The sequence below is a fragment of the Nicotiana tabacum genome, chromosome 7 (assembly GCF_000715075.1).
Source record: "Nicotiana tabacum cultivar K326 chromosome 7, ASM71507v2, whole genome shotgun sequence".
Taxonomy (NCBI): Eukaryota; Viridiplantae; Streptophyta; class Magnoliopsida; order Solanales; family Solanaceae; genus Nicotiana; species Nicotiana tabacum.
The window spans coordinates 88,940,969-88,952,541 of NC_134086.1; the positions used below are offsets into that span (position 1 = coordinate 88,940,969).

At 34.6% G+C, this 11,573-nt stretch overlaps 1 protein-coding gene across 1 annotated transcript; it reads right to left on the reverse strand.

The window, feature by feature from the left end:
• Positions 1-1,322: 1,322 nt before the first annotated feature.
• Positions 1,323-6,903, reverse strand: LOC107807002 (phosphoribosylaminoimidazole-succinocarboxamide synthase, chloroplastic). Its single transcript, XM_016631279.2, has 12 exons — positions 6,519-6,903; positions 5,931-6,032; positions 5,673-5,802; positions 4,352-4,444; positions 4,162-4,250; positions 3,557-3,637; positions 2,780-2,869; positions 2,606-2,695; positions 2,373-2,423; positions 2,220-2,266; positions 1,982-2,039; positions 1,323-1,715 (listed from the first exon to the last, which is right to left on the reverse strand). The coding sequence occupies exons 1-12, from the start codon at positions 6,825-6,827 to the stop codon at positions 1,656-1,658; spliced, it is 1,200 nt and encodes a 399-aa protein (XP_016486765.1). The 5' UTR covers positions 6,828-6,903; the 3' UTR covers positions 1,323-1,655.
• Positions 6,904-11,573: the final 4,670 nt, after the last annotated feature.

Sequence of the window (11,573 nt, forward strand, 5' to 3'; positions counted from 1 at the left end):
TCGGGTACCAAAGTGATAAGCTTCTTCAGGAAGCTTATTTCCAATAGAGTATTAAATAGATAAATATATTTACGATGGAGTCCCATATGGATAAGCTTCTTCAGAAAAATTATTTACAACGGAGTACTAAATGAATATCCATAATATAATATATTTATAACATTCTCCTTATTTTTATCTTCGGGATGTCCAAGAAAATACAATAGTGTTTGCATTTCAAAAATATCATAAAGTTATACTATCTTGAAGCATTTTCTGGAAGCAATTACAAGTCAAAAGGTGACACCTGGAGAAATACTACTGTCCGTAACTCAAATCTCAAGGATAATTAGAAAAAGAAATAGGAAATTTTACCTCCTATAGCAAAGGTATATAAATCAAAATTATTTTAAAATATAATTTTCTATAGCTTCCTTTATATTTTATAGCAAAATAAGTATTTATGGTATATGCTACCATTGAGGCATGAAATATGCTATTTGTTTTTTCCTCTCTTAGACAGCTGGACTGCCCTGATTTTAGGTACTTTTTACTGTTGTATTCATGAATACAGCAGCGCGAATACATGTGAATACATGCGCGTACAACTGGACTGCCCTGATTTTAGGTGCTTTTTACTGTTGTATTCATGAATACAGCAACACGAATACATGTGAATACATGCGCGTACAGCTGAACTGCCCTGATTTTAGGCATTTTTTGATGCGGTATTCATGAATACATGGCGCGCGTGCAGCTGAACTACCCTAACATTAGGCGCTTTTTACTATTGTATTCATGAATACAACAACGCGAATACATGTAAATACATGCGCGTACAACTAGACTGCCCTGATTTTAGGCGCTTTTTGCTGCTGTATTCATGAATACATGGCGCGAATACATGTAAATACATGCACGTACAGCTGAACTGCCCTAATTTGTAGACGCTTTTTGTTGTTGTATTCATAAATACAGCAGCGGAAATACAGCGAATACACTAACATAACAACTAAATAGTAGTTATAGGAAGTAATTATGTATATGATAGCTATAGGAAGTTAATAGCTACTAAACAATAGTGATTTCTAAAAATTCCTCAAAAAAATATCTCAAGGATAATTAAAATCTAAAACTCTAGAAGTTCTACATAAAACAAATATTTTTGCAATTTAAACCAATTTCCACCATTTTGTTGGATTCCTTGATTTAAGCACCTTCTAACAACCATTCGTCTCTTTTTCTACCTTTAATGATTGGACAGGCTTAACTTCACTTCACGCAAAACAGCTATACAAGTAACTGAGATCCACTGAATAAGGTCAATAACATACAGTTGCTGAGACCATCACTCAAAAATGTGTTAAGAAATAAATTAGCGACCAAATATGTGAGTTTGCTTACATTGTTTGTCCCAAGTCCAGATAAAACAGGCAGGCTGCGGATAAAAATTGTAAATTTATGAACCCCAACTTACTTGGGATTGAAGCATAATTTTGTCATATGCGCGTTACATAGTAATACAACATTGACTAACTTCCTTGATATCAAGCTGACATTACAATCCTTCAAAATATACGCAAGATACAGTTCTTCAAATTATTCCCAAATGTCAGAGCAGAACATATTGGTTCCACCTCATTAAACTTGCACAAGAAGTTTCCTATTTGATGCTATTACTGCAAAGATGACAAAGCCTGTGAAACATTTCTCGAGATTCGATCATGAACTGGCTCCTGCATGAAGAACTTTCAGTAACGAGTGATTTTATGGTGTGCCTCGCACAACTGACATTAGTTGTGTGAGGCATCTTTTTATCTCACACATTTGTGCACCCATATCTTACACATTTGGATCCACAAAATTCTGGGACCACAAAGTTATGAGACAAAAAAGAGGCCTCACACAACTAGTGTGAGTTGTGTGAGGCACAAAATAAAATTTTTCTTCAGTAACTGTTGTATTCAGACAATAATAGTAATTGTTTTCTATTCAGCATTACCTTTGTCCCAGGCATCTCGAATCTTGAATTTGTTATCGTCTCGAACAGGAAAATGTATCTGTTAGTAAAGTGGAAATCAGCACTAATAACTGAAACATTAAGAATGATAACTGTAAGACATCTTTGCAGCTTTGCTACAAGTAGATGACAGCCAAGTGAAGTTTCAGCGCACTATTAGCTAAAAAGGAATGGAGGCATTGCCTCTACAGTGATAACATGAAAAGACATGGAACCATACCGCCAAGCTAATTCAGAGACAAGTTCTTCTGGAGCATCAGGTAAGACCTAAGCAGGAAAATTGATTTTTTTGGATTAGTGCAGTTCGAATACGAGTGTTATCTGAATACCAAGGAAACGAGAGGAAATAAAATGCCCATTTCCTACAGATTACCTCATCCTCGTATGGGTTGCAATGATTTTTGAACCACAGCCTCAAGAATTCCTAGTCAAATATTGTAGTAAATGTCAGCATATTGCAAGGACAACATACTCGGAAATCATAAGCTAACTGGGAAAAACAAAGTAAAAGTATAATTATAGTTTTCTACTTCCCTAATCCACTTAAGATAAATGCATGAGCATGTATCTAAGACGTAATGATTAAGTTTCAATCATGTAAGAAACCTTGTCGATATTTTCAGGCTCAAGACCACTCTGAAAGCGTTCCTGGTAAGAATGAGCAATCCAATATCTGCTTGAGTCAGGTGTATGTACCTAAAAGTAGGAAGCAGATGATCAGGCCTTGAAGTGAGAAAAGTAGTATCACTGTCAAAGAGGAACTAGGAAACTTACGCTTACCTCATCAATCAAATAAATTTTACCATCAACTCCCTTTCCAAATTCATATTTGGTGTCCACCAATATCAGACCATGATCCAATGCTACACGCTGCAATGTGAAGGTTAGTGAAGACAACTGAACAGTGAGGTATAATATTGTCTAATTGCATTCTACAGCTAAGACAGTATATACATCAGAAACTCTAACCATTAGTGTTTTAGAAGGCTAAGGAGCAGGGCAAGTATTTTGCCTATCATGACACGTTTAGCCCAACGAACTTTTTAAGTTCCAATACTTCTAAAAATAAGAAGAATATTCCAAAAATAGATTAAAATATAAAAACTTATGGAAAATAGATTAAAACTTGTGAAAAGTTCCAAACCAAATAATGTATGAGAATTGATTTAACTATCTATGTATAATAATAAATGTCGATTATGGGGCATGCCACATTTTTTATAATAACAAAGAGGCATGCTACTTATTTGTCCATACGGAATGGAACTTCGAAATTCCAAGATCGTCACTGCGGAAAATTAACTAAGAAGAAAAAAGAAAGAAAAGCTTTGATCTCCACAATCATTAACCTATTGCACAGCACAAACTAAAGCCATTTGATAAGAAACATCATGAACTTGAAATTAAGGAATAGGGATGATATTGAAGTGAGATCATTCCATCGTTGGTTCAGCGAATTTGAGTAAAAGAGACTGGTATATTAACAATTAATAGGAGAAAGAAGCATGATAAGAATCCCAAGTAAAATAATTGATAAACATAATATAAACTGATTACCTGGCCAAACTCAAATAAGCTCGTCGCCTTCCTACTCACTTCGTCATAATCAGCTTGAGTCATAAGCCCGAGTTGAACTATCTGCAGTTTAAATTGCTCAGGACACTTAAGCCATCTTTGCTTACAACAAAGTTCAGCAATTTGGTAAAGACAACAAATGTGCTACAAGAGAAAAATCTAGTAGTATTATCATCTATTGTCTACTATAAGTTTTAGCTTGTCAGCCAAATATATTGCAGATAAAGTGTCATTCTCACTTCCAAATCAACATTTATTCTGTGTTATGACAGATATCAAAATCCCCAGGCTTTGGCATGAAAATGCTCAAAAAGCTAGAAAATCTGCCTATAACATCAAAGCGACCAACCAGATTCCGACAAACACCACCAAAATACCAAGATGTAAAACAGAAAGATGGAAATACAATCTTTCAAGAACATGTCCAGCTAGTCATTTTTTCATAATTTCATCCATTATATCTTATGCTAATTCTCATCAAATTTTAAGAAATTTAACTCATTCTTTTATAAAACAGCAAATAGAAATAAAGAAAGACTAGTAGAGAAGTAAGAAGTAAAAGAAAAAAGGAGAGTGAAAATACAGACCTCATCTGGTGTTACAGGAACATCATGATCTGCTGCTTTAGTTGTCGGTGTGAGTATATTTTCTTGAAGCTTTTGATTTTTCACCAAGCCTGTAAAATATAAGAAGAACAAAAATCAAGGAAACAAATAAAAAGAAGAGGACAAAAAGCTAAATGAAAATGGTGGCATTCATGCATTATACAAACCACACCATCTGGAAGGCTGTTGCCGCAATAATTCCGAACCCCTTTATTGTAGACTGTCCAGAGTGATGTATCAGTGCTTCCAGTAACATACCCTCTTACTAGAAAAAGAAGATAATGTTAATACCTGAAGTCACGGCTTTGTTGATGTACAATAACAAGACAGTCACCAACAAACATAAACTAACATGAGAAGTAGATAGTAACCTAATACAAAAAGCTTTGAGAAGCTATCATTTATTTTTAATTCCACTAAAAGACACAGTTGAAAACTTGAAAGCATACTTGTCAAAACAAATGGAAGCATAAAAGTCAGATGCTTATTAGGAGGTTTTGAGCTTACATATTTAAAATGACATCTAAAAGAATTTCAATGGCATTAATTACTAAGAAGTAGCACGGGAAAAAAATATTACTGATGTATATTTACAATATAATACAAGAAGTCTTATTTACAACTATACATATTACTCCTATTCCAATGTGCGACTATACATATATATATACAATTACAAAGACTCACCATTGATTAGGTCCCTTACTAGCACTAAGGATGCTTCAAATTGACATCTAAAAGAATTTCAATTGCACAAATTGCAAAGACTTACCTTCAATTAGCACCCTTCCTCCCAAAGAAGAGAAAGGAAATGCTGAGTAGGATAACTATAGTAGTGGCTCATATGTGTGCCAGAGCGAGATTCAAACACGTAGCTAGCCCTTCAGCATTTTCCTCACAGTGAGAAATCATATGATAGTCCAACTATTATGTTCTTTAAACTATGTCAAATTTGTTCTTTTGTTTTACCTCTTTTTTCCTTCATTGGGAGGTGTGGATCAGAGGCAAATTCAGGATTTGAACTTTATAGGTTCGAGTATGGAATTCTAACACAACATTTGATTTGATGGGTCCGAAATCAATTAATTGTACTTATTTAGTAAATTTTCTAACATATACAAAGTTTGAGCAAAAGCTATTTGAACCCATACCTTAACCTCTACATCCTCCCCTGGTAGGGGTGGGGTGGAGGTGGGAGTTCGGTAAACCATGCTAAGCTTGTAAAGCCATTAAAGGAAAATTTTGCCACTAAGCATATAAGCACCATAGAGCAAGAAGTGCCCAGATTGAGAATAACAAAGAGAGTTAACTTCCATTGTTTCTAAACATGCAGGTCCAGAAAATATAACACAAACTGACAATTTGGCTGACTTCAACAATTGCCTCACTACTATACATGTAGTGAGGAACCTAACCACACATAAAGCTCATTATATTTTGGTCGAACAGTGAATCAATTTTGCAGATAATACCACTATATGGTAGAAACTCACCAACAAACTCAACAGGGAAAACCGAACACTTCCTCGCAATAGTTACATTCCGATCAGGCACTGATACCACTGCATTAGGAGTAATATGTTGAGTTTTATTAAACCACCATAAACTTGTCTCATTAAGGACCTGCGTACCCAGAGTGTAACTACGTTAAAGATTGAAGATAGTGATCATATTATACTTATTACTAATTGCATAATATCAATACATTCTTCACATAAGCTACCTTGTAACAGGAATAATAAAAATATTACCTGGCCTTTGAAGGGGATGGAAGCAAGAATTCTGTCAAATGCGCTTTGCCTATCTGTTGTCACCATTACAAGGTAATCCCCTCCATCATATATATCTCTAACCTTCAAAGCACATGAAATTTGTCATATGTGCAAAAAAAAGAATCATAATTCACTACTATGAACATAAATTTTTTGATAAAGTTGTCAACTTTCCAACAAGAAAATAAAATCCCTTTTAGCAAAACTATGCATTTACACTTCGGGACAATGTTCCAGCATCCCACATACTTATCTGTCACACTCTGCTAGCTAACAGAGAAAAATAGTAAATAGAAACACTAATAGATAATCCCCTCCATCATATATATATCTATGACGGTCATATACACATGCAATTTGTCATATATACATTCGTGAATAAAACACATTATTTCAAAACTTCGCATATAAATTTGGGATAAAGTTGTCAACTTTCTATCAAGGAAATAAAATCCCTTTATCAAAACTATGCGTTTAAACTTTTGGAAAAAGTTCCAGCACCCTACATATTTATCTGTTACATTCTGCTAACTAAAAGAGAAAAATACAAGTACTAATATTTATTACCTTGCCTCTGATTTTGGACCGGAGTGCAGATACAGTTAAATCAAGATGGGTTTCGGAGAGGCAATTAGATATTGAACTTTTGATAGCGTTCATGACTTCTTCCTTGTGCTCATTGTTGGTTAATGCTATATGGGGCAGTGGGTTTTGCTGCTGGCTTGACATAGTGGATGAAGTGATTGATGGGTATTTCTTCAATTTCGAAATTTTTCGAGATGCTGTTTGTGAGAATGAGAAGATTGGTTTGCTGATAGAGTGAAGGTTAGTGTTTAGGGTTCTGGGAGGGTTTAAGGCTGGCAAATGATGAGCCATCGTTTTCCCCCTTCTTTCCTTTCTCCTTTCTGAGGTTTGTGCTGTAGGGGTTTAAAACTTGAGCTTACTATAGTTAGTATAAAAGAGAAACAAAAGAAAAGGGAACAAGGAAAAAAGAGAATAAGTGGGCGTTTGGCATAAGAATTGTAAATTCCGGGAAAAAAGTGGCCAAAAAATAATAAATTAAAGTGGAAATGTTATTTGAAAATTAGAGTTTGTGTTTGGATATAAATATAATTTTGATTTTTTTTTTTATTTTTTGTGAGTGATCTGAGTGAATTTTGAAAAATATCTTATTAGAATTTTTTAAAATTTTCAAAATTTATCTTTTTCTATATTTTCAAAAATAGTTTAAAAATACTCTCTATTATACTATTTGACTATCTGAATTCCCACTGATTTTTTATGATTCAAAAATATCCCTCAATTTGACGTAATGTCACGCGACTTCCTAGTTCCCCAAATTCAAATAACCCAACACTTTTTCTATTACGCGATTCGCTTAATTTAAACCCAGAACCTGATCCAAACACCCCTAACTTAAATACATATAAACCAAAAAATACTAAAAATTAATGTTCTAAAAAAGCCAGATTTTTACTTTAATTCATAAATGAAAGGGTATTGGATCTCTTTTTAGGTTTAGATGTGTTTTAAGTTTCGAGCATTTTGATCGGGTTCCGAGTTTAAATTAATCGAACCATAGAAAAGGAGTTGGGTTATTTGAATTTGGTGAAGCCATGTGGCAGTCCTTCAAATTTATGGGTATTTCTTAATTATAGTATAATGATATGGATTCAGATAGCCAAATAGTATAACATAGTATATTTTAAAACTATTTTCAAAAATGTTGGCCCAAGTATAGGTGAAGTTTTGAAGACTGATAAAAGAACTCAGACATGGACCAGGTCCATCTTGTGAAGCACAGTCATGATCAACCCAAACATGTGAGATGCACGTGAAGGAGATAAATCTAACTTATCAGAAGTAATATCTCCTGATCTGATCGAAAAGGTTGCATATTGGATAAGGAGAAAAAGACTCCTTACACGAAGAAAACACGGTTTAGGAAGAATATAGTGTTAGAGTATGAGATCAACTAGAACTCTTCTTAAGAGTAGCATTTGAATCCCAGTCAATCTCTAATTACTAACCCATTAAATATCAGTGTTGTTCTCTTTTACAGGTAATGCACATAAGCAGAAGTTAAACTTAAATTGAGAGAAAGAGCAAGGCGATTTTGCAAGCAATTTATGTGTGATTCAAGCGTGCAATCCTGAAGCTACTTGCACAAGATAGAAGAACCAGTTCCAAGTGTCTATCTTTTATTCTAGTTCAACTGTAGTATGTGATTTTAAATTGTATCTTTCAGCTTTTATAGAAGCAATTGTATTTAGGTACCTAGAGTGTTCAAGTTAGAGTTAACTTGAAGTTGTCGCAACAGTTGAGGCTGTGTGCAACAACGAGATTAGAGTTAATCTTAGGTTTACAAAAGAGATTTTGTAAATGCAGTTTTTGGCTCAGTGATTTTAGTGGAAGTTTGGGAAAATCCTACTGAGTAGTAGATCATGGTTTTTTTACCTTTTGAGCCAGGTGTTTTTCACGTAAAACACCCAATTGTTTTACACCCAATTGCTTTTTTCTCCAAAGCTTTAACTCACCAATTCTCTCAAGAAATCATCTACAATGACAAACCTATAAGACAACCCTGGAACTCCTCCACAACACACTCCCTCTGATTCATCTAACCTTCCTTCACCTAGCACATCTCCCAAATCCAGGCTAAGAAGAGTAAAAATGCTTGCTCGTAAAACGGTGGCATCTAGTGCTCTCTCAAAGAAATTGAATGAGCAATTAAAGGCAAGTCAGGCTCAAGACTCTGATTCTAACTCTGATTCTGAGTCGTACAAATCTGTTAGGGGGAAGGACCTGGGTCTTCTGACTCTGAGAAGGCTCAAGAATCCCCTTCTAAGGTAAGTTCTTCTTTGACTGAGAATTTAGAAAATAGGTTTGTTTTGGTTGGGCCTATCAGGGATGTGGAATTACCTGAATTAAGAAGGAGTGGAGGTAAAAAGAAATCTGAAAAAGAAAAAGAGAGAGAGGGTAGATGTGGTGATGAGAGGGGGAAAGGGAAAGGAGTAGTTGATCATTTACCCACTGGTTGATTTGTCTGTACCTGCTATTTGTGGGGTTGTATAAGAAAATGTTCCAAAACTTCCCGAACTACATTGACCTGATTCCTTTATAGCCAAGGATATGTAGAAAACCTTTGAACCAGAGGTTCGGTCAAATCTTTCAAAAAATACTTCCCACAGAGTGTTCAAACAGGCAAAAATCGCTCGTATCCGCTCACTTTATCTTTGCACGAAAACTCTTCGTGTTTCCGGACAAAGAGGGGCAGCTGTGAGCACGTGATTTTTGCCTCATACGAATTACTCCAAAATAATTCCCAAAATTAGGTTTTGGCCTTGATTATTTGTTATTTTTAGGAATTATTGCGTGATTTTTCTGATTGTTTGCATATATTTGTGGGCATGTTTAATTTTATTAATGCATTAAAAATACAAAAATATAGCATTGACATTTAAGATTTGATTTTACAGTTTTTGGAATTAATTAATAATTAGGATATCAGAAAACTTTGAAATGGTATCTCATTTAATCACTTAGGCAGAATAACTGGGATTAGTTCAATAATTTGGTTGAATGTGTATATAATCCACTAATTAATATAATTTTATGCAAGTGATTACTAATTGAGAAGCTCCTAATAGTGGTAGGGTAGTATTTGCATTATCAAATTAACTAAAAGCACTAATTGAGTGGACAATTAAGTGTATGATTAAAGAAATGAAAAGTTAAATTGGTAGTGGAAAATGCACTAATTGAATGCCCATTTAAGGGAGCTGAAAATCAGATTCAAGGGGGAGAAGAGAGCGGTATACACTCGATATACACTCTGGATACACTGGATATACAGGGGCAGAATTCATTTTGGAGAGAGTAAAAAAAGATAGAACCAAATTTTCTGAAATATTGAGAGCGGAAGAACACCAGAGAGAGTTCAAATCTAGAAAGAGAAAACAAAGAGAGATTTTCGGACTATTTTTCTTCTCCATTTTTACTGGTTTTCTTCGTGTTGTTGGGATTTCTGGATTGAGGTGTTGAAGCTACTGTGTTGGGCTTTCTGCTGCTGTATTTTGCTGTTTGCTGTTGCTGATTGCTTACCCCATTTTTCTGTTCTACATACCAGGTACATGTCCTGAAACTGGATGTATGAAAATATCCAGTTGAAAATGAATGAAGTGGAGGCCTATTGTTGTTGAAGTGGAGGCCTATTGTTGATTTACTGCTTTCATTATACTGTAATAACCGTACTGATGGACTGTTAATTATAAGTTTGTGCATTTGAACCGTTAAGTGTGTGTTAGATATTTAGAAATGCATATGAGTTTAGTTGAGTATTCATTGTAATAATTCCATGCTGGACTAACAGAATAGTTTCTATTAGTTTAGTTAATTTCCGGTTTTCCTAGATCTGTATAAATAGTATTTTCAAGCTGTGATTAATTAGGCTGTAGACTGTTAAAGTAGTGTGATACTTCTTCTAATCATGGGAGCTTTATATTTAGTAGTGATGATGTGAGTTAATCTATAATTCTGAGTTTGAGTGGTTGTGTGTGGGTTCGAAATCAGAAAGTTAAAAGTACATATGAGATATGTAATTCGTAAGGTTAATTTAGGCAATCTATTTTCATCCAACATCCTTAATTCTCGAGTTTCAATTCTCATATGTGGTCACGTTAGTGTTTAATCAAAGTTCATGAGTCAGCATTTTAATAAAAATGAGTCATAGTATGGAATTTGAAATTTGAACTAGCATGCACCACGTTTGAAATTGTGATCATAGGCAGTTTACGTGAGTCATGAAATCTGAAATCAGTTGCTTTCCAACTCATGTTTAATGTTGCATTGAATTTATTTTACTGGCTAGTTAATTTTAGTAGTAGATTCATCAGATTTGTGTTCTTAATTAAATTGAAATTCCATTTAGTGTAAAAGACAGGGTTTAACAGGCTAGTCCCTAAACGTTTGAGCCTCAGGATAATTGATGCACGGCCCAGGCCAGTTTTGGCCCCTTTCTCATTTAGGCCTGGGCCAAGGTCTGTTTTGGCCGATTTTATGGTGTATATTTGGTTTTAAATTCCCTCTGCTGGGCTCACATCGGAGCCCAATGGTCGGATGTTGGTGCAAAAATATTACTTAGTTTGTATCAGTCCAGTAACAAATTAATTAGGGCCTTTCTTTTATTTTAGAGACAAATTAAGTAGAAAACTATAGATTGCTCTAGGTTTGCACTTTAAAATAATAAAACGGAATGAGCCTCGCTAAACAAAACACATAAATTGCGGGGCCCTCGATAATTGTATATATTAAAATACTTAGATTTCGGGACGGGCCGTTTAGCGAATTTCACGGTCTTCCCCAAAATAATAACGCGTTAGTCTCTTTAGGCACGTATTTTAATAACATTACCTCCCTAAACTCGGGTGCGCATTTATGTGACCCAAATCCAAATCCCAACGATGTTAAAGTATGTCCAAAAACCACGGGTGCATTTATGTGACGTGGTTCAAGACTTGTTTTAATGACGTTGCAATTTTCTTTAAAAATGAATAAAAGCGGTTAAGGTTAAAATTTGCACATAGGTTCATAATTGTTAAAATCAGATAATTTAAGCCAAAT